The sequence below is a fragment of the Aphis gossypii genome, chromosome 2, assembly GCF_020184175.1.
Source record: "Aphis gossypii isolate Hap1 chromosome 2, ASM2018417v2, whole genome shotgun sequence".
Classification (NCBI taxonomy): Eukaryota; Metazoa; Arthropoda; class Insecta; order Hemiptera; family Aphididae; genus Aphis; species Aphis gossypii.
This window is the reverse complement of record NC_065531.1, coordinates 78,385,554-78,405,995: the sequence shown is the minus strand read 5'-3', so window position 1 is coordinate 78,405,995 and position 20,442 is coordinate 78,385,554. Positions and strand designations below refer to the sequence as shown.

General features: G+C 31.5%; 1 protein-coding gene across 5 annotated transcripts; it reads left to right on the top strand.

Moving 5' to 3' along the window:
* The first annotated feature begins 5,694 nt into the window (after positions 1-5,694).
* LOC114128718 (putative thiamine transporter SLC35F3) lies at positions 5,695-18,883 on the top strand. 5 transcript variants are annotated; one of them, XM_027993297.2, is made up of 12 exons: positions 5,703-6,015; positions 6,458-6,629; positions 8,167-8,313; positions 8,682-8,785; positions 8,968-9,117; positions 12,238-12,585; positions 14,346-14,480; positions 15,564-15,753; positions 15,821-15,910; positions 16,189-16,318; positions 16,436-16,465; positions 17,878-18,883. In XM_027993297.2, exons 3-12 carry the CDS (start codon positions 8,178-8,180, stop codon positions 17,987-17,989), a joined length of 1,425 nt encoding a protein of 474 aa, XP_027849098.2. In that variant the 5' UTR covers positions 5,703-6,015; positions 6,458-6,629; positions 8,167-8,177; the 3' UTR covers positions 17,990-18,883. The 5 variants fall into 5 exon arrangements, with proteins under 5 accessions (XP_050055539.1, XP_050055538.1, XP_050055537.1 ...); XM_050199579.1 differs by lacking the exon at positions 17,878-18,883 and adding an exon at positions 17,313-17,551; XM_050199582.1 differs by lacking the exon at positions 16,436-16,465 and having other exon boundaries at positions 5,695-6,015.
* The last annotated feature ends 1,559 nt before the right edge of the window (positions 18,884-20,442 follow it).

The window sequence follows — 20,442 nt, the reverse complement described above, 5'->3', positions numbered from 1 at the left end:
GCTAAATCATCAGAGTTAATCAGGACAACAAATGCATGCGAGTCCTTTCACTCATTTTTTAACAAAAGTTTTTATAGTAATTCTCCACCAATTCATATGTGGTTGACTGTGGTACAAGAAATCCAAACTGATGTTTATATTAAATTAAATAGAATCCACTTACAACACTTTCCTAAAGATAGACAAGTAAGAGAACGCCAATTAAAAAACGAAGAAACAATAAAAAAGTACAATAGAGGAGAGTTAAGTCGGTATGAGTTCATTAAATCAATGGCATTCAATTATACAAAAAATGTAAATACAAATTAAATCCACAAAAAACTTTTTTTTAACGACGTCATAAAAAAAATGATAAATACCTAAAATATTATCTTAATTCTACCTATAATTTAATATTTAATTAGACTAGATATTTGATTAAAATATAACAAAATAAATAGTATAATATTGAAATTGTCATGATACCAATATAACATAATATTATATTACAATATAATAATGTTAGTATAGTTATAGTATATTATCACAAGTCACAGTTACACAATTTACATTAAAATAATCTTATAAGGATGTGACCACCCTTTACAAATAAACTATGTATATAATATAATAATACGATAATTTATTATTATAAAAAAAAATTATAATTTATATAATACTATTACTATATAGTATATTTGTAAAGGGCAGTTCACATCCTTTTAAGATTATTCTAATGCAAATAATGTAACTGTGACCTGTGAGAATATGATATTTAATATTACTTATATACTAGCATTATTATATTATAAATTATAATATATGTAGTTATATTGATATCATGACAATTGCAATAATATTCTATGTAGTCTTTACCGCTTATTCTGTATAATAATATATTTTGCTAACCCCTATGTGGGTGGAACTCCTTTCGCCCAAAAATGACCTTCCTCTTTTTGCCCACGTCCTCTTTTCGACCAAAAATGAAAAAACAGTTTCCTCTTTTCGCCTAAAAATAATTGTATTCTTTTCGCCCACGGTTTCACGTTTTACATTTTGGAAACCACTGTCTCAAAATTAATAATTTTAAAAAAATCATATAATAATCAAATAAAAAAATAGAAAAATATATAATTATTAATAATAATTAACAATAATTTTAAAAAAAATCATATAATAATCAAATAAAAAATAGAAAAATAGAAAATTATTAATAATAATTAACAATAATTTTAAAAAAATCATATAATAATCAAATAAAAAAATAGAAAAATATATAATTATTAATAATAATTAACAATAATTTAAGAAGTATTTAAAATAGTGTCATCGATGTAAAATAACTAATAAGTAATTTGATCAGGTTATAACTTAAATAAATAGTTTGTTTTGTTGTTGTAAAATAATACAAATATTCATATTAATTATGACTTATAAGTAATTATAAAATTTATTAAAGTGTTTTAAACTATATATTTCGATAGAGATGTCGGCACCTTTATACACTTTTTCGACTGACTATATTAATAACAATCAAAAACCCTTCGGTGCACTAGACCGGCCAGGCCAATAACAATATTTAGATTACAAATATATTTGATATAACATAATATATTTATATATATATATAATATAATTAAATAAATTTGATATCGATATGTAACAATCATAACAGCTTTAATTTTAGTATGTCGTTCACTTTTGTGCCGAATAGTGTGATTGTGATTTTTCTCGTGATTATAGTAATTAAATTTTATAAAAATGGAATTTTTAGAAAGTAAAAGAGGTGCTCGTATGGTTCTTTATAATAATTTTAAGTACAATTTTGGATCGACTAATAAAAAAGACTACTCTACCCGTTGGAGATGTGTAACAAGAACGTGTGATGCAAAATTATATACAGATAAAAATGATGCTTTTATTTCAGCAGTCGGAGAACACAATCGTAATGAATATGATAAATCGAATATTAATCGCCAAATAAAAACACAGCAAGTAAACGAAAATCTTTAGAAGATCTCCACACAAGACCGAAAAAAATAATATTAAAAGAAATTGCTCAAAACGACGCATCATCATATTTAAACGTAGTTGATATAAAAAGGTTAAGGAACAATATGTATAAATCTCATGCAAAAGTCCTCCCTCCTAACCCTACTGATATAAATGAAGTTCATCAGTATATTAACGCAACTGAAATGAACACTACAAGAGGTGAAAATTTTTTATTGAATAACGATGAAAATAAAAATGTTATAATATTTTCCTGTGAAAAAAATTTACATTTCTTGAGCAATGTTGAAAAAGTATACGTCGATGGCACGTTTAAATATTCTGCAAGATTTTTTGAACAAATGTTCACTATTCATGGATATAAAAATGGCCATTATGTACCTACCATTAGTTTTTGTCTATTAGTTGATAAATCGAAACATACATATGCATTTGTGTTTAAAAAAATCACCGAAAAATGTAATAGTCTTGGATTACGTTTATCGCCGTTAAAATGTGTGGTTGATTTTGAATATGCGATACATAAAGCAATAAAAATTGTTTGGCCAAATAAGGAAATAATTGTATGTAGGTTTCATTTAACCCAATCATGGTGGAGAAATGTGCAACAATTTGGTTTGGCTACACACTATAAAGACCAGTCTTCAGATGTCGGTAAGTGGATACACTACACGTTTGGTTTACTATTTTTAAATCCTGAAGAAGTAGGTGATTGTTTTGTAGAAGATTTAATAAGTGACTGCCCTGAAAATGAAAAACTACAAAAGTTCTGCGATTATTTAACTGATAACTATATATCCGACGAAAGTATGTTCTCACCAAAGTTTTGGGCAGCTAAATCATCAGAGTTAATCAGGACAACAAATGCATGCAAGTCCTTTCACTCTTTTTTTAACAAAAGTTTTTATAGTAATTCTCCATCAATTCATATGTGGTTGGCTGTGGTACAAAAAAATCCAAACTGATGTTATATTAAATTAAATAGAATCCACTTACAACACTTTCCTAAAGATAGACAAGTAAGAGAACGCCAATTAAAAAACGAAGAAACAATAGAAAAGTACAATAGAGGAGAGTTAAGTCGGTATGAGTTCATTAAATCAATGGCATTCAATTATACAAAAAATGTAAATACAAATTAAATCCACAAAAAACTTTTTTTTAACGACGTCATAAAAAAAATGACAAATACCTAAAATATTATCTTAATTCTACCTATAATTTAATATTTAATTAGACTAGATATTTGATTAAAATATAACAAAATAAATAGTATATTACAATATAATAATGTTATAGTATAGTATATTATCACAAGCCACAGTTACACAATTTACATTAAAATAATCTTATAAGGATGTGACCACCCTTTACAAATAAACTATGTATATAATATAATAATACGATAATATTATAAAAAAAAATTATAATATAATAGAATACTATTACTATACATATAGTATATATTTTGTAAAGGGCGGTTCACATCCTTTTAAGATTATTTTAATGTAAATAATGTAACTGTGACTTGTGAGAATATGATATTTAATATTACTTATATACTAGCATTATTATATTATAAATTATAATATATGTAGTCATATTTGTATCATGACAATTGCAATAATATTCTATGTAGTCTTCACCGCTTATTCTGTATAATAATATAATTATAGTTACTAGAATTTCTTCGATTATTTCGAACATAATAATATGGGCTTTGGAGTTCAGATGAATGATAAATGGAGTGTTTATTGAATATAATATTATAATATAAGTAGATAATAACATAATAAACTTGAAGATTTGCACATGTGACATGTATTGTCGTTTGTCGTAGAGTTTTACCATGGTTCTTATGTAGGTGTATCTACCTACTTACATGTTTCGGGATTTATGTATTTGGGATAATCTATAATATTATTATGTTTGTTAAATAGCGATGTATACATGTAGAAATATAGTGGACTAGAAGGCAGGAAGTTTTTTTCACGTGTTGAAAATGATCATTGATACATTTATTCCATGCATAATGTGTTCAAAATTGAAATATCAAATAAGTTATATAGGTATTCAAAAAACGTGTGTGTGAAAGGTAAAGGTATTAGATTTAGTGATAAAATGGGTAAATATTATATATACTATATCCCTGCTAGAATAATATCGGTTGCAGGGGTCAGTTATCATCCCCTTTAGCCCTTTGGCCCTTTATTTCAGCGCCACTGAACCAGTGATGTGCGGTGATATTTTTATAATGGGTAATCGCTAAAATAAAATTTCAAATTAAAACTTAAAACTTAAAAAAAAGATATTTTATTGATAAATGATAATGAAAATAATTCGAAATGCAACGGCAAAATATTGGAATTACGTTTTTAAAAATATTGATAAAAGCTCGGCACAGAACTTTCAAGTTTCAACATATAGGTAAACATGGATATCCCCTTCTACTGCAACCGGTCATTTCTACGATATCGATACGAATCGGATAATCTAAAATACGAGCGCATCTGTAAAGAAATTGACTAATCAATTTAATTTTTTTCGAAGAAACTTGATAAATTGAATACTCAAATCAGAATAAATGAACAGTTGTAATTTTAATGTGTATAAGACGTATTGTCATTTAACATAATAAACTTTTTATTTCTTCCTTTTAAGTCGGGCATGCGCCGTTTACTTGGTTTGCACCGACCGTACGTCACTGCACTTATCCTCCCTGTTAAATTTTTAAATAACTATAAATATGTATAATATTACATAATATTACACTATACGGGAAAAAAGTTCCTATACATTGGCGTTCTCACGGGGGGGGGATATGATGGATAGATCCCCCCCAAGGTTCTTTATTTTCTTACATATTAATGATACACATTTTGTCTACTTTTGGTTACCCCTACGGCTTATCATGTAACCATTTCTTTCATCTCCCTCCATTAAAAAATCCTGAGAACGCCTCAGTTCCTATAGCCAAAGTATATAGCGATACTGCGCGATCTAATCCGCGCTCGTCAAAACTTTAAATATGACGATAATCATACGTTCGATGACTACGATATAACGATATTACGATAATACCAGTAAATCACAGTGTTACTGCAGACGGTGTGACCGAAAAAACAGAATCAAAAACACGGTGCCACACGGAAATCGCGGAAGACGCTTTAAAGGACCGCTCGGCAGAGCGGCCGCTTACTATATATGGTAATAATACGTTCGTAAAGGACGTGCAGCGTATTATTAATCGTAGGTATAATAGGTTTATGCCTTTACGGTGTACGACTTAAACGTTATCGCGATCGGCGGACCAAGGCCTTTCATTACGCTCTATACCTACCTACCTATACCGTAATTATAAAATATGCATATACTCGGCAAAAGCTGCGTTGTAATAGAATTCGCACCGGCGGTGCGGGGTTAGGTGGGTCGCACATACATACACGATAGTCGTAATACGCGCGCACACGGTGGCGGGACTTTGGCCGCCGTACGCCGCTCTGTCGCCGAACGGGACGCGCGCGCCGCCGCCGGTCAATTAGCGCCGCCAGAGGTCGGTCCCTGCGCGTCGGCGGCGAGTGGAAAAATCAATTGCGGTCGCATGCCAGAGGAGCGCGATAGAGCGAGCGAGAGAGAGACGCTCGGCCGCCGTCGGCGCGCGCGTGAGAGAGCGCGACGGAGACGGAAAGGACGGCGACGAAGAAAACCGCTCGGTCGAGAGTGCGGTGTCAACGGTATATAGTACGCGCGCGTTCGCTGCTGCAGTTTCGTGTACGGCGCGGAGTCACGTCGAACACGGTCGCCGTCGTCGTCGCCGCGAACAGGGTTACCGGGTCAACCGTACATACCGCGTCGGTAACACGACAATATTATATTAATATTATGTGCAAGCGGCGTTAGGGTGATATGCGTCTCGAGCGGGTATTGTGTGTACCGCGTAAAGTCGTTGCGACGTGATCCGCGAGAACTGCTGCAGTGCACTCGACACGTATGACGTAGACTCTCTCGTCGTCTCGTTCCCGGGTAAGTGCAGCAATATTATTACGAGACGCGACGATAATATTATTATTAGACTGGCCAAATATTATAATACACGAAACGCGCGTGAGACTTGAACATTTGACATGCGCCGCGAATCGTTTTGTGTACGAGTACAAACAATACGTATATTATAATATTATATATAAAATATAACAGCGCTTCTCGACCTGTGTGGTACGCGGAAAGCTCATAGGTGGTACGCGAAGAAAACCTCCCCTTATATGAATCTATACGTATGACACAAACGTATACATTATTAAAAAAAAAAAAAGATCAGATGGTACGTAAAAATGTTCAAACCGTGTATAGGTGGTACGCGAATATAAAAAGGTTGAGAACCGCTGCAATATACGTATTATTCTCATCATCGATAAAAATATAAAAATATATTATATATGGTGTCGTATTGTGATATATTTTTTAGTACTTACACGATCAATCGTGTCTTGACCGCCGCACGGGCCAACAGACAGTATAGTCCTGCTGCAGCTGCTGTCCTCTCTTACCTCGCATCGGCCCGAAAGTCCCGCGTCGGCGATATGATTTCGAACGCGGACGTACGGCATCGTCTTATTGTTCATACGGCCAGTTTAAAGGTGAGAACTTATTCTCGAGTTGATTTTAATTCACAAATCCAGGTTTGTCGAACACGTAACACCTTTGTGAGTAGTAGGATGTCGACCGGTTGGTGCACGATGTATGAATATAATTTAAATTGTTATAAATTCTCATCTGCATATTATTTACTATAATAGGATCTATGCGTTTATATAGCAAATACGTTTTTCTTCAATACATCATGCTGTGACATGTAGAGTTTTAAAAATATATACTCCAAACTTCAATTGAAATGTATCAAGGAATACAATTATTATTAAGTTAATAGAATACTTGCGATATATTGGCTAATAATATTCCAATAATAATAATAATAAAAATGTTAATACTTAATGCAGTATTTTATACTTTGCCATTTTTTCACATAGAATGGTTGTTTTTTAAAAGCATTATATTATAGTGATTTTGTAGATTATCGTATTTTAAAACTTTTTATAAAATGTATACATAAATTATGTAATAAACAAATGTTTATGATTAGATGGTAATAATTAAGATTTAAGACTTATTTTGTCATTTTGATGTATTTTGTTTAATTTGAAATTGGTTCTTTTTTTTATTTGTATAATATTGATTTTAAATATTACGAATTTATTGTGGAATTTACAAACAAATATTGATTTTTAGTATCCATTTTAAAAAACTTTTTTTAATAACAAGTGGTAAAAATGTATTGATATTTACATCAATTATTTAATATAATATATAAGACATATTTTTTACATTCTTCATCCCATATTGTTTTGAAGTTCATAATGTTTAAAACAAAAAAAATTATAATAATCAACTGTCACATTTAATTGACCAACATATCAAATAAATATTGTTTTTAAAAGTACACAGGTAGTTAATTTGGACATTAAATGTTTAATGTAAAACGTACGTAATATACATAAATTTGGACTGTCTCCAAATACGCTTTTTAAGTGGTCGTATTTGTATATACCATTATACCTATTATTATTACCTTAAGTTTCAATCGTCTACTTTATAACGAATCTGTATACACAATCACAATTTTAACTATACCTAATAATTACAGAAAAATATAATTTTTTCGTAACAGAATTTAAAATTTAAATATAATGGTTTTATTGAATTAATCTTAAACATAATACGTAATGTTATCAGTATAAAAATATGTTGGTAAAATATTATTATTCGTATTTTGACATATTTAGACGTTCAAATGACGTAAATAATCTATATTTTTTATCCACTTGTTGATCACGGTTTAATGCAATTAATTAAAGGACCCATCATTGTTATTTCAACGCAGTGCGTGGTACGTTAGGTGGGTGGATTGGAGATGGATTATGAATTTAGTGACGTTGATTAAAAACTAGTCAGCTGTTATCCCGTACCATTGGACACAATAATATTATGCAAAACGCGTGAACCGAACGAATAAATTAACATACACCCTGGAATATTCTCTCTGTCATATTTTAACCCAATACCTAATATAAATAAATAAATAACGTGTTGATAGTGTTGATGCAATGATTTTTTTAGATACTCGAGTGATGAAGGTCGAAAACAGCGATGTGCCCACCATATTCAACCCGCGGAAGCCTAGACTTTCGCAAAGTAACGCCGTGCTCACGTCAGACCACAGGCCTTATGGTCCTTTCTCGCATGTGCTGTCTAGAAGTGAATCTCGTATGTATCTGGTTGTACCTAATCGACCGTATTTGTAGGTCGATCTAACAACGGGTTGAGGCGTGCAGACGTATAAATTATTAATATATGTGAATAATTCGATTAATCTATACTCAGCTTCAATCACGCTACAGTGGATACATGATTTTATCATTCGACTTATTCGAGTGAAATTCAAACAATCAAATTAATTGTGTACATACCGTGTAAATGTTCAGTCGTTTTACAGTTAGTATACCGAAGCCTCATCTCTGGGATTAGACATTTCTGCACGCTTCGAACAAAATATAACATCCCGTCAACCGACATTTGTGCTAATATTGTGTTTATGATTTAAACCCTCGTTTCGTTTGATACCGTTTTTCTAGTGTGTCAGCCCGAAGATGTGGAACAGGTCGAACAGTGCCAGCGGAGGCAGTTGGGTGTGTTCAAAAGGCTGAAGAACAAATGTTGTTCGAAACATGCGAGGAAGGTTTGTACAGTGCACTCATAGTTCACCGTGACTCGTTAGTTTTTTAAAAACCAAACAAATAATAGTACCTTTAAAAAAAAAAATCCATTCCAAACTTATAGAAAAATATTGCTCGGTACTTACCGATTTTCTCTTTACTTAAGATATTGTATTGTACATAAAATACCGTAAAATGTTCACAGGTATATTACGGTTTGTGCGTCACTTTCTTCGTCACCGCGTCTTGGGTGGGCGCCACGCACGCCATCAAGTACCTGTACATGTACCACCCGACAAAATATCCGGTGCTTACAGGCAGCGGGTTTAATTTTTCGTCCATACATCAGCAAACGGTATATATACATACATAATAAGAATATATTATTTATTTCACTAATAATTCGACTAATTGTCTGCCTTACATATATGATATACATGCATATATATACCATGCTTAATGCCTATATTTTTTTTATTAAATCAAAAAAATATTAAGAACAAGTTACCTAACAAACAGTTTAAATAATAAATGATATATCTATTTGACATAAGCGCTGCTTGCATTAGAGGCAAAGAGTCTTACAATAACACCGACATAAATACATAAGCAAGAGCAGACGAGGTGTTTACGAGTCGGATTACCTATGCTTAGACCATTTGTTTATGTACGAAGTTAGAATTATTGTTCGCTGACGGTAGAAGAACAACACGCGAAAATTACCATTTTACACGCAATAATATTATTATATATTATAAATTATAATGTATTTTAAACGGGCGTATTACACGAACGTTCGAAAACTAGACTTTATATAAATATTATTGTTGAGCAGCGGCGTGCGTGTACTGTTCAACACACTTTATCTGCAAGTTTATCATTAACATATTATACCTATACATATATTTTTTTTTTTATAACTAATTAATACGGAATTTATACATTTTTTTCTGAAACAAAATATTCAAATAATTTTTTATATTGTTGTTTCTACGATTATTTTTATAAAATAGGCACCATTTTAAAACAACGTTTCACAAAAATCGCAGCTCTTTTCGTTCAATAATATTACTATATAGCCATATAGGACATTACCTATACATTATACGAATATTAAGTACTTAAGTTTGTTCTTTCTGCCCGAGAATTTCAAATAGAAAGGTATACAAATTATATAATAGGTATAATATATTTATTTTAGATCGACAACCATCTAAAGTGAAAAAAAATACTGTATGGTAAATAGTAAAATGTTTAATAAATCATAGAATAGATTGGGTGAAACATTGTTAACGAATTTCTAATCTAATCTAATCCTGATAGGTGAACTTTTAAATTCTGAGCGAAACTATTGATTTTATTATGATACGTGTGTTTTTATTTTTTTGTGGATGAGTAAACAATAAGTTGTCGATAAAACGTTTAAATTTTCATAAGTGGGAGTGGTTTTAAACATCAAGTTGGATCAGGGCTATAGATACGGGGAGATTAGGGATTCAAACTCCTCCCACTCACATTTTCAGTAGTAATAAATATATCGTGTTTACATATAATGTTTTAAATATTACTTCAATATAATTATGAACCCCCCTCCCATAAAAAATCCTGTCTACGGCACTGAGTTGGATCTAGTTTGTACTTTAGAGAAGTTAAACTTAAAAATCCTCAGTTCTTATTTTTTTTTATCGGGAACATCAAATAAAAAATAAATAAAATATCAAAAATCTATAGTCACGAAATTTTTTGAATGTTTTAAGTTGGAATTTTGAAAAATTTACATCTCAAAAATTAATGTTGTAATTAGAAATTTGCAAAAAACGTTTTGAAAATGTTATACAAAATACTTTAAAATTAGTTATTATTGAAACTATAAAATCTATCTAAAAATGGATAAAGACAATTTTATTATTTTTAGAGACATTTTAAGTTCCAATCTGGACGAAATTAATTTTTTAAACGATAAATAAGGATATGCTAATTATTTTGTTTTAAAAACATTATCGATGAAAACTTAAACTTTATATTATTATGTATTTTATATACTTCATAACATTTTTGATTTATTTTATTATATTATATCTATTTATAGGTTTTATGAATCTATTTTTACTGTTTTACTTTTACGATATTTAGATACTTTAGTTATAGTAAGATGTTTTAAAATTTTGTGTTTTTAAACTGATATGATATGGCAGCGATTTTCAAACTTTTTTTTTCGCAGAGCCCTTGATATGTTAAAAAAAATTAACTGAGCCCCAAAAACTTGAAATACCAATTTTACAACTCCAACAATTATGGATCAATAAATAGCTAACGATATACAAACTTTATATAATATAAATGTAACTTGTAACAATTTAACGAATAATAATATAATATTTACTTAATTCAGGTGTGCTCGCGGAGCTCTTCCGCGGAGCACAGTTTGAGAACCGCTGTGATATGGTATTAAACTATAAATATATATTAATACAATAACTAAAGAATAATAATATAATAAATGGAATGGTTTTGAAAAAAAATACATCAATCTACAGAAATACTTGAAGTAAAATACCTTAATGATTAAATAACTGTATCAAAAAAACTTTACTTCATGATATCAGCTCAGTTTCGTAATTTCGTATACAATAATATAAATTATTAAATTCAAATTTAACAGACCTATAATAGTGACCCGTTCCATATGACGATATCTAATGTACAGCAGAGCGGTACTCACTTAGCTACGATTTTTTTTTTGAACTGCCTGCAAAAAATACAATTCAAGAATACTTAGATAAAAAATTATATATTATAACTATTTAATTAACTATTTTGAAAAAAGTTTTATGTATAAGATTGACTTCAATGCATATTCATAATATCTATCAATCTGAATTTCCAGATTTTCATACTTACAATGTGTAATAATTTATAATTACATACGAGTATACGACTATTAAATTGTATATTATATTAGGTATGTTGACGTTTATAATTCACACTATAAATACAGACCACCACAGCTCCGTGGTAGAAGGGACCTGTACCGTGCGCTCCCATTGTTTCTAATTAATAGTGTACTCATGTACTCATGGGTGACAACGAGTCGAATAATTATTAGTAGAAGTTCTATTACAATAACATTATTCACAATCATTATTCTACTAATTTATATTATTATCAGCTTCTTTATAATGTTAAACATAGAAACATACTTCTTAAAAGTACGTGTAAAATTGTTCCTATTAAGATTACAGCGTAGTTGCGTAAACCGGCGAATTGTCCTCTCCGCGGAAATCGCGGCTAGACATCCGTCATCCCGTTAAGTCGTATTCAAACACATAAAGCGCGCACACCCAGTCAGGATAACGATTGAAAACGATGTTAAAACATTCAAATAATAAAAATATAATATTGTGCTCATCATAATTAATATGTATAATAATAAGTAATAACATTACGTCGTATCGGGTTGGACGTTTTATTACAGCTGATGACGTACAACGCGCCGTTCTTCACGACGTGGTTTTGCACGAACTGGACGGTGCTGTTCTTCCCGCTGTACTTTTTCTGTCAGCTGGGCAGCCCCAACTACCAGACGCCCACGGACATCCTCGGCGAGAGCGTGCGCAACTTCCGGGACCGCGGGTTCACCGCCGCTCACTTCCTGACCAGGTGCTGCATGTTCTGCATGCTGTGGGTGTTCACCAACTACCTGTACATACACGCGCTCAGCATACTCGTGGCCACCGACGCCCTGGCCCTGTTCGCCATCAACGTGTGCTGCGTGTACCTGCTGTCTTGGGTCATACTCCACGATCAGTTCGTCGGCGTCCGGGTGAGTGTGTCGGCGCGATCTCCTGCCGCGGTCCCGCCGTCAACCCACCCTCGAAAACCAAACGCCCGTGGGTCCGAGCGGATCACGTTATATATGGCTTCGGCGGTGGGTGGTTGGCGGCGGCGGCGGCGGCAGGGTGTGGAAGCAACGGGTGCGATGGCTCCCGCGAGGATCACGCGCGGTACGACGACTATACCGTTGTCGTCGCCCATAAGGCGATCGTGGCGGTGTATTTGAGAGGGGTACAGGGGATAGAGGGCTGGCAGGGACGACCGTGACGGGATAAAAAAAAAAAAAAAATTTGGAGATTATGTAGTGTAAATTCCTGTACGGTTCCGCGAAGAGACGTGACAGGTAAAATCCACTCGCTTGAGAGTTTCTACTCGGGATTAAAAATAATAATACGTCGAGTTTTCTGTAATACAGCGTTCTAAAAAACGTATTTATATATTATAATCGTAAAGACAAAAGTAATGTTCATTGCATTACGAATAATATAGTTTATTGTGATTATTATTTAAAAAACAAAATTTAATCACACTCCTCATCGATTACGCTATATTCATATAATAATTTACTCATCAGTCCTAATATTATGTCTGATTAAAATTAGAATGATTAGGTTCATATTTAACTGTTTACATATAATGACGTCTCGCGTAAGAACTTATACGCTTTTCAAAAGAAAAAATTCCGAGACTACACATAATCTGAAAATTCATAAATTCTTTATTATACGTTATACTTACAGCCCGTAACGTTATAGTTACGTGTATTATAGCCGTATGCCTGTTTTTTACATAAGATGAACTCTCAAATACGCCACTGTTGTTAGGTCTGTCTGTATTATAGAGAATGTTCTAGCACACCATAGTATCATACGAAACAACGTGGCTACAGTATTAAGGTTTACGTTTGATCGTTTTCCAAAATTAGGCCACTTCCCATTGGCACAAATAGGTAATTGAATCACGTATTTACACGTTATAACTTATATTTTAACGGAAAACTCCACTGTTTGGACTAAAACAACTTCTAAATTACTAATTAGTCTCATAAGTCATCGTCGGCGAAATGGTCTTTTGACACCACTATAATAAAATTATATTATTACGCCTGTGTCATCGTACCAAACGATAAAAATATAATTTTATAGATTTATAATAACTAATCAATATTAATTGTATTATGATTATTTCAAGTAGCTATATAATATGTATATTGTAGATCATAACTGATGGTATATATACTATGGTACATATACTATATAGTGTATATTTTACACTATACATTGACATATTATACCTATACATATTAATATTATATTATATATTTAATACATATATTATATATTATAAACATGTTTTTATACAATTTTTTTAGTAATAACGCGTGCACACATCCGCATGCTTTAGATTTAAATAGATTTTAAATACTCGAGGATTAGGGAGGGGGATTTCTCCTATTGCTCCAACTTATTTGCACCTAAAGTATACAGCGTGTATACCTAATTATATAACTTCATGTATACAAATACAATCGACTTCCTACTATAATAAAAAAATACTATCATGCATGCGATCGACTGCGATGACGTAGATATATTGTTATAATGCTTTTATTGATTGAAACGCTATGTTATAATATGTAGTGTTTAAAACGTTCGGGATTTTAGTTTACTATATAATTATGCGATGCACGTTACGGGTCCACGTCTATATTTCGCGACCCGTGACGTTTTCAGCAATGATCGTTTGCAGATTGTGGCTGTCATCCTGTGCAGTACAGGGGTGGCTTTACTCGCCTATATGGACGCCGGTATTACGAACAAAAAGAAGACAATGACCGGGGTTCTATTAGCGGCTTTAGCTGCAGCCGGGTCAGCAGTATATAAAGTGAGTACTCCTGCAGAGTTCTGGTACAAACACTTAACACTGGTATTAAAGTATAACGAAAAAATTGAATGTAGGTACATGTTCAGTTAGTGTATTTCGATATAATATAGAACACTATTAACGTCTCACGCAAACCAAAGCCACATTAAGTTTATTATAGGGAAATAAACATCGCGTTCACACTAAAAACCTATCTATACACAATACAATATTTATTTAAATGATTTTGAACTGTATCGTGCGTCTTATACAAATCATATTTTACACGTATTAAACTGTAATACTGTATGAATTATATAAATAAAAAATAAAAATTGAATTTTAATACTTGTTAATACTAACAAGATGCAGTTATCTTGAATATAATTTATTAATATATATATTTGCATTCGTTAATACCATATTGAATAATTGATTAATGTTTTTAAGCATAATTTTTCTTGATTCTTTTAATGAAACCATTAATCGTTCAATCTTACATATTATAAAATTATAAGAACTTTTTACATGTAATGATGAAATACTAAATAGGTAGGTAATAACAACCTAATTTGTAAAAACTGCATTAAATAAACATTATTTGAAAATTTAAAAAATATTGTTATTAATTTTAATTTTCGTAATAAATTATTATTCACTTAAATTGGGCTCTGGCATGGATATATTTTTTATGGGTATAAATTATAATATATTTATTTTATTATATATAATATTTATATAGTTTATAAATTATTTTTTATGGCGTAAAAAATATTTAACTTTTAAAAAAGTAATTGTGAAAAATTATTATATATGTATATTGTATATATATAATATAGATTCTTCTTCTTCTTATCGTGTCCGAATATATAGATGACTAATATGATAATATTATTAGATAATAAGTATACTAACGTCTAACTTTAGCTTTAATTATTTATTTAAAAACACTATTGTGAATGACTCGCTTGTAATATACCTAATTAAACGATGTGTTGACTGATAAGTAAACTCAAAAATAAAGTCGAGACAATGAAAATAATTGTAGAAAAATTAGAAATTTATATAACTGTGATGATATTAATACTGTACTGTACTTATCAGGTGATGTTCAAAAAAATGATCGGCGATGCTACTTACGGTCAAGTTTCGCTATTTTTTTCGCTCATAGGTCTGTTGAACGCCGCGCTCCTCTGGCCAGTGTGTTTAGTTTTGTACTTCTCCGAAGTCGAAATACTTCATTGGGACCGTTTGCCTTGGATGATATTATTATCGGCCAGCACACTGTCATTGGGTATAAAAAAAATATCTGTTATCTGCGTCACACTGCCTTATGATTTTATATGTATTACTATTTTCAGTCGCTAACTTACTGGGAAATCTGAGCGTTGCGTTCACTTACGACATTTTCATTACGTTTGGACTAATCACCGCGGTTCCCGTATCTGCAGGTAAATTTTGCCATTGGTTTAAATCACGAAATACTTAAATTATGTTTGCTTGTACTAGTCATAACACCAAGTTTGACGTGTTTCGTGTTTATAAAACATAAATTGTGTATTAAAAATACATTTTATTATACACACGAATATAATAATATATATATAGTTGTCGCGATTTAATTACCATACAATAAGTTTATCAAAATAATTTTTAGTAAGCAAATATATACAACGGTCCTTTTTTTGTGCACACGTCCTTTTGTACTTGGCCTATTTTACTGTTTCAGCCATTGACATAACCATACATGATGTACAGTTTTATGGTATGAAACTTGCTGGCATCATACTTATATCGATCGGTTTCTTACTGGTCATGTTTCCTAACAACTGGCCAGAATACATTTTCCGATTGCTCAGGTAAATTGCACATAAATATAAGATTCAATGCGAGCGGTTTAGGCATTTCTTACTACAGCGCTGGCAAACAAATCGGACGAAACACTCACCTATTATGTTTTTAACAATTATTTTCAGGAATATAATACTACTGAGTCATAGCGCTAGGTGAGTGTAGCGTGAACCAAAAAAAAGCATGAATTTTTTTGTGGAAATTGTTGAAAGAGTGGACCAATATATACATAATATAATATATAATAATATAATATTAATAATAATAATAATAAGATGAATTGTAGCTTGGGGAAGGCCTTGTGATAGATGCTGCAGTAGTAGGGTTAAAAAAAAAAAAGAAGTGGTTGGCTAACAGCGTAAAAAATAGACGATATTAAGTATATTATTATATGTATATATATACTTTTGGCCGACCTTTTTGATTTGATTATACGCCTAAATTACACTGCAGAGGTCGGCGCGTGTTTCGTGTGCGTATGCGTGTGCGTGTGTGGTACTTTATATTAATAACGAAAACAATAATTATTTATGTATTTAATGTTGTAATATAATAACAATATAATAATAATTTAACGTAGTAAAACATATATTATTATTATATATAGTAAAATAATTTATAGATACATATATATATATATATATCATAGATGTGTAATGACGATAATAATAATAATAATAATAATAATAATATATAATCACAAGATCGCTTCTATCCTGTTACGCGCAACCTCTTCTTTTTGTATTATATACCCCAAGTGGGGCGTTATATATATATATTATATTATATACACTTTGCATGGCGATTTAGAACGGTAATTGCATGCGGTTTTTGGTGATGTAAAAAAATAAATGTAAAAAAATAAAAAATATATATACCAAAGATTGTTTAGATCACTGGTGCGAGTGCAAAAGATCGATTGAAAATGTAATTAGAACCCTTTCGATTGCGCCGCCGAGTGTTTAACGTGTGTGTACGTTCTGTCTGTTGTTGTACCCGCAGGTGGAGCCGGAAGAACCGGGGAATACCACCGAACCCCCCCAAAGTGGAAATCGACTACCGGACCGGATACATCAGGTCGCATTTGCGATCTCCGTCGGGTCGGGTAAGGTGACCGACCACTGTGGTTAGTGCCATTGCCGCCGTTCGAGCATCACACCATCCGCGGACGTCAACCGCAACGTTATCCGTCGCTATCGATAAATTATTGGCCGGAAAACGTTGTTATAATAATAATAATAATATAATAATAATAATATATAATCACAAGATCGCTTCTATCCTGTTACGCGCAACCTCTTCTTTTTGTATTATATACCCCAAGTGGGGCGTTATATATATATATTATATTATATACACTTTGCATGGCGATTTAGAACGGTAATTGCATGCGGTTTTTGGTGATGTAAAAAATAAATGTAAAAAAATAAAAAATATATATACCAAAGATTGTTTAGATCACTGGTGCGAGTGCAAAAGATCGATTGAAAATGTAATTAGAACCCTTTCGATTGCGCCGCCGAGTGTTTAACGTGTGTGTACGTTCTGTCTGTTGTTGTACCCGCAGGTGGAGCCGGAAGAACCGGGGAATACCACCGAACCCCCCCAAAGTGGAAATCGACTACCGGACCGGATACATCAGGTCGCATTTGCGATCTCCGTCGGGTCGGGTAAGGTGACCGACCACTGTGGTTAGTGCCATTGCCGCCGTTCGAGCATCACACCATCCGCGGACGTCAACCGCAACGTTATCCGTCGCTATCGATAAATTATTGGCCGGAAAACGTTGTTATAATAATAATAATAATAATAATAATAATTGTCATAAAAATTATTCGTCGCGCGTGGACGTCGCCACAGTATTGCGAATGTTCCGATTTCATTTCTTTAGCCGTTTTACTTCGATATAATGTATACATAATTTGACATAAACGATATTTTCTTATAGAGACAGTGTTTGAATAATTAACATCGGTTTATACGAGTGAACCTCCACTTCGAGTCAATATATAGTCAATACACGTATATTATACTATAATTTGATTGTGTGATAATCAAAATTTTTGGAATCAGATACATTTTATTATTATTCCAATTCAAGCGCACTTTAGAAACATAACATTAAGACATATCCGTACGGCAGACTAGTAATACCTAATATATGATATAATATTACTTGTTATTCGTTGACATTTTTGTAAAATACGTTCGTGTTTTGTGTATATTGCGTATAATACATACCTACTGTATTACGTACAATTGTTATTATTATCATTATTATTAGGTACCTATATGTAGATAATGTTTGTCAACCGACAACAGAATTGAACAAAAATTTACAATTTTTCTTGTTTCTTATGTTTAATTTAAAAATTAAAAGTACTCGCGTATTCGTATTATATATAGGTATTATTACATATTATTATCTGTATAAAATCACGATAATGTAATTTGTAATGTGTTTCAAAATGTATACTTACCTATACCACGATGGCGCGTATTTATAACAGATTGCAAGAAACATCTTGTGGATTAAAAGACGAATATATCCGTCCACGAGCAATACCATGATATTATATGTGTTTTTACTGATCAATATTACCTCATCCTGCCATGAGTTCACTCTTTTATTATTATATGCAGGTCATCCTATAATATTGGTATTATCTTAATATTTATTTATTTATTTGTTGAAAAACAACAATATATACACATAATATAATACAATACATAACAAGCTGAAAACTCCCATACAAGCATGCTTTTAAGTATGCTTGTATTGGGGATGATGTTTTTGACTTCATTTTAATTAAAATATAGAATAACAAAAACAGTTAAAATAAAATAACAGAAATTATATCATAGCCGTAATTTACTTCTACATTCTATGCGATCATTTATCGCTGTTTTGAAAATAAACATCACGTGGATAATAATTTGTATAAACTGAAATATATAGGTAAGTATAAGGTTTAAATAAAAGAAAAAAAGTACAAATATATAGTATATACCTATGGGCTATAACTTTTAGACTACTCGCGTTTAGTCGTTTTGAATATTTTATACGCCTTAAGTGGCGTAAGTCCGTAAACAAGTAGACAGTAGTGACATAGTAAGTAAATAAATGAACAAATCCCGTTCACTTAAATAAGGATTTATAATAGTGAGCATTAAAAGTTTAAAGTATACTGTTAAAAGTTACCGTCTCATACTCTTATAAGTATTGTAATAAGCTTTGAAATATGTCATACTTACCTATGTTATGAGTTTTCTCAAACACGACGTTGTCTTTAGTGTTATAATAATGTTTTCAGTAATGTGACATAGCTTGTCTAGAAAACGATAGGTAAGTAAATAAAATTTCATTTTTGACTCGATTTGTAAGATATTTTAAGTCTCTATAGTCTTTGCGCGTTTATCGAAGGGATGAAAACAGTGTAATACATTGTATTAATAGTGTATATTATATATTAAATAAAAGTGTAATTGTTTTGATGTAATACATCAATAACAATAAACTTATCTCTAAAATGCGAGGTTGGTATAGTATTAAGCTTTAACGTTTTTTTTTTATTGATAACAATATATACGATATTGCATACGATAAAATACTAGTTTTCAATTAAATTAAAAACTATACACGGCAGAGTCATCTGGCGGACAATATATATAACAGCGAACGCAGAAAAGTTAAAAACAACGACGCTATTGGTACTATAAAAACTTCGACGTCCGGACCATTTGACCAACAATTAATATAATTTTATCAACATCGAGTAAATCGTGCATTGTACGAATAAAATAACGCACTAGCATTTAATACTAAAACCATAACCATTAGTGTAGCTATTGCATAGCCAACAGAAACGGTTGCTTTAGGGCGTAAAATTTCTTTGGGACTTTACATGTCTAAGTCTAATAAACCAATATATGAGTAGGTACCTACTGGCGACGATTACCAAGTAATTGGTAAACAAATTATGGTTAAATTGTAATCAATATATACGTAGAGCGTATAGCGCAAAGAATATAATTTCTACTATACCTAACTATACAGCCATCATACAGAGATAAAAAAAAAATCGAGTATTTTCTTCCAGTGGCCAGAGCTCACATTAGGTATACCTATAAA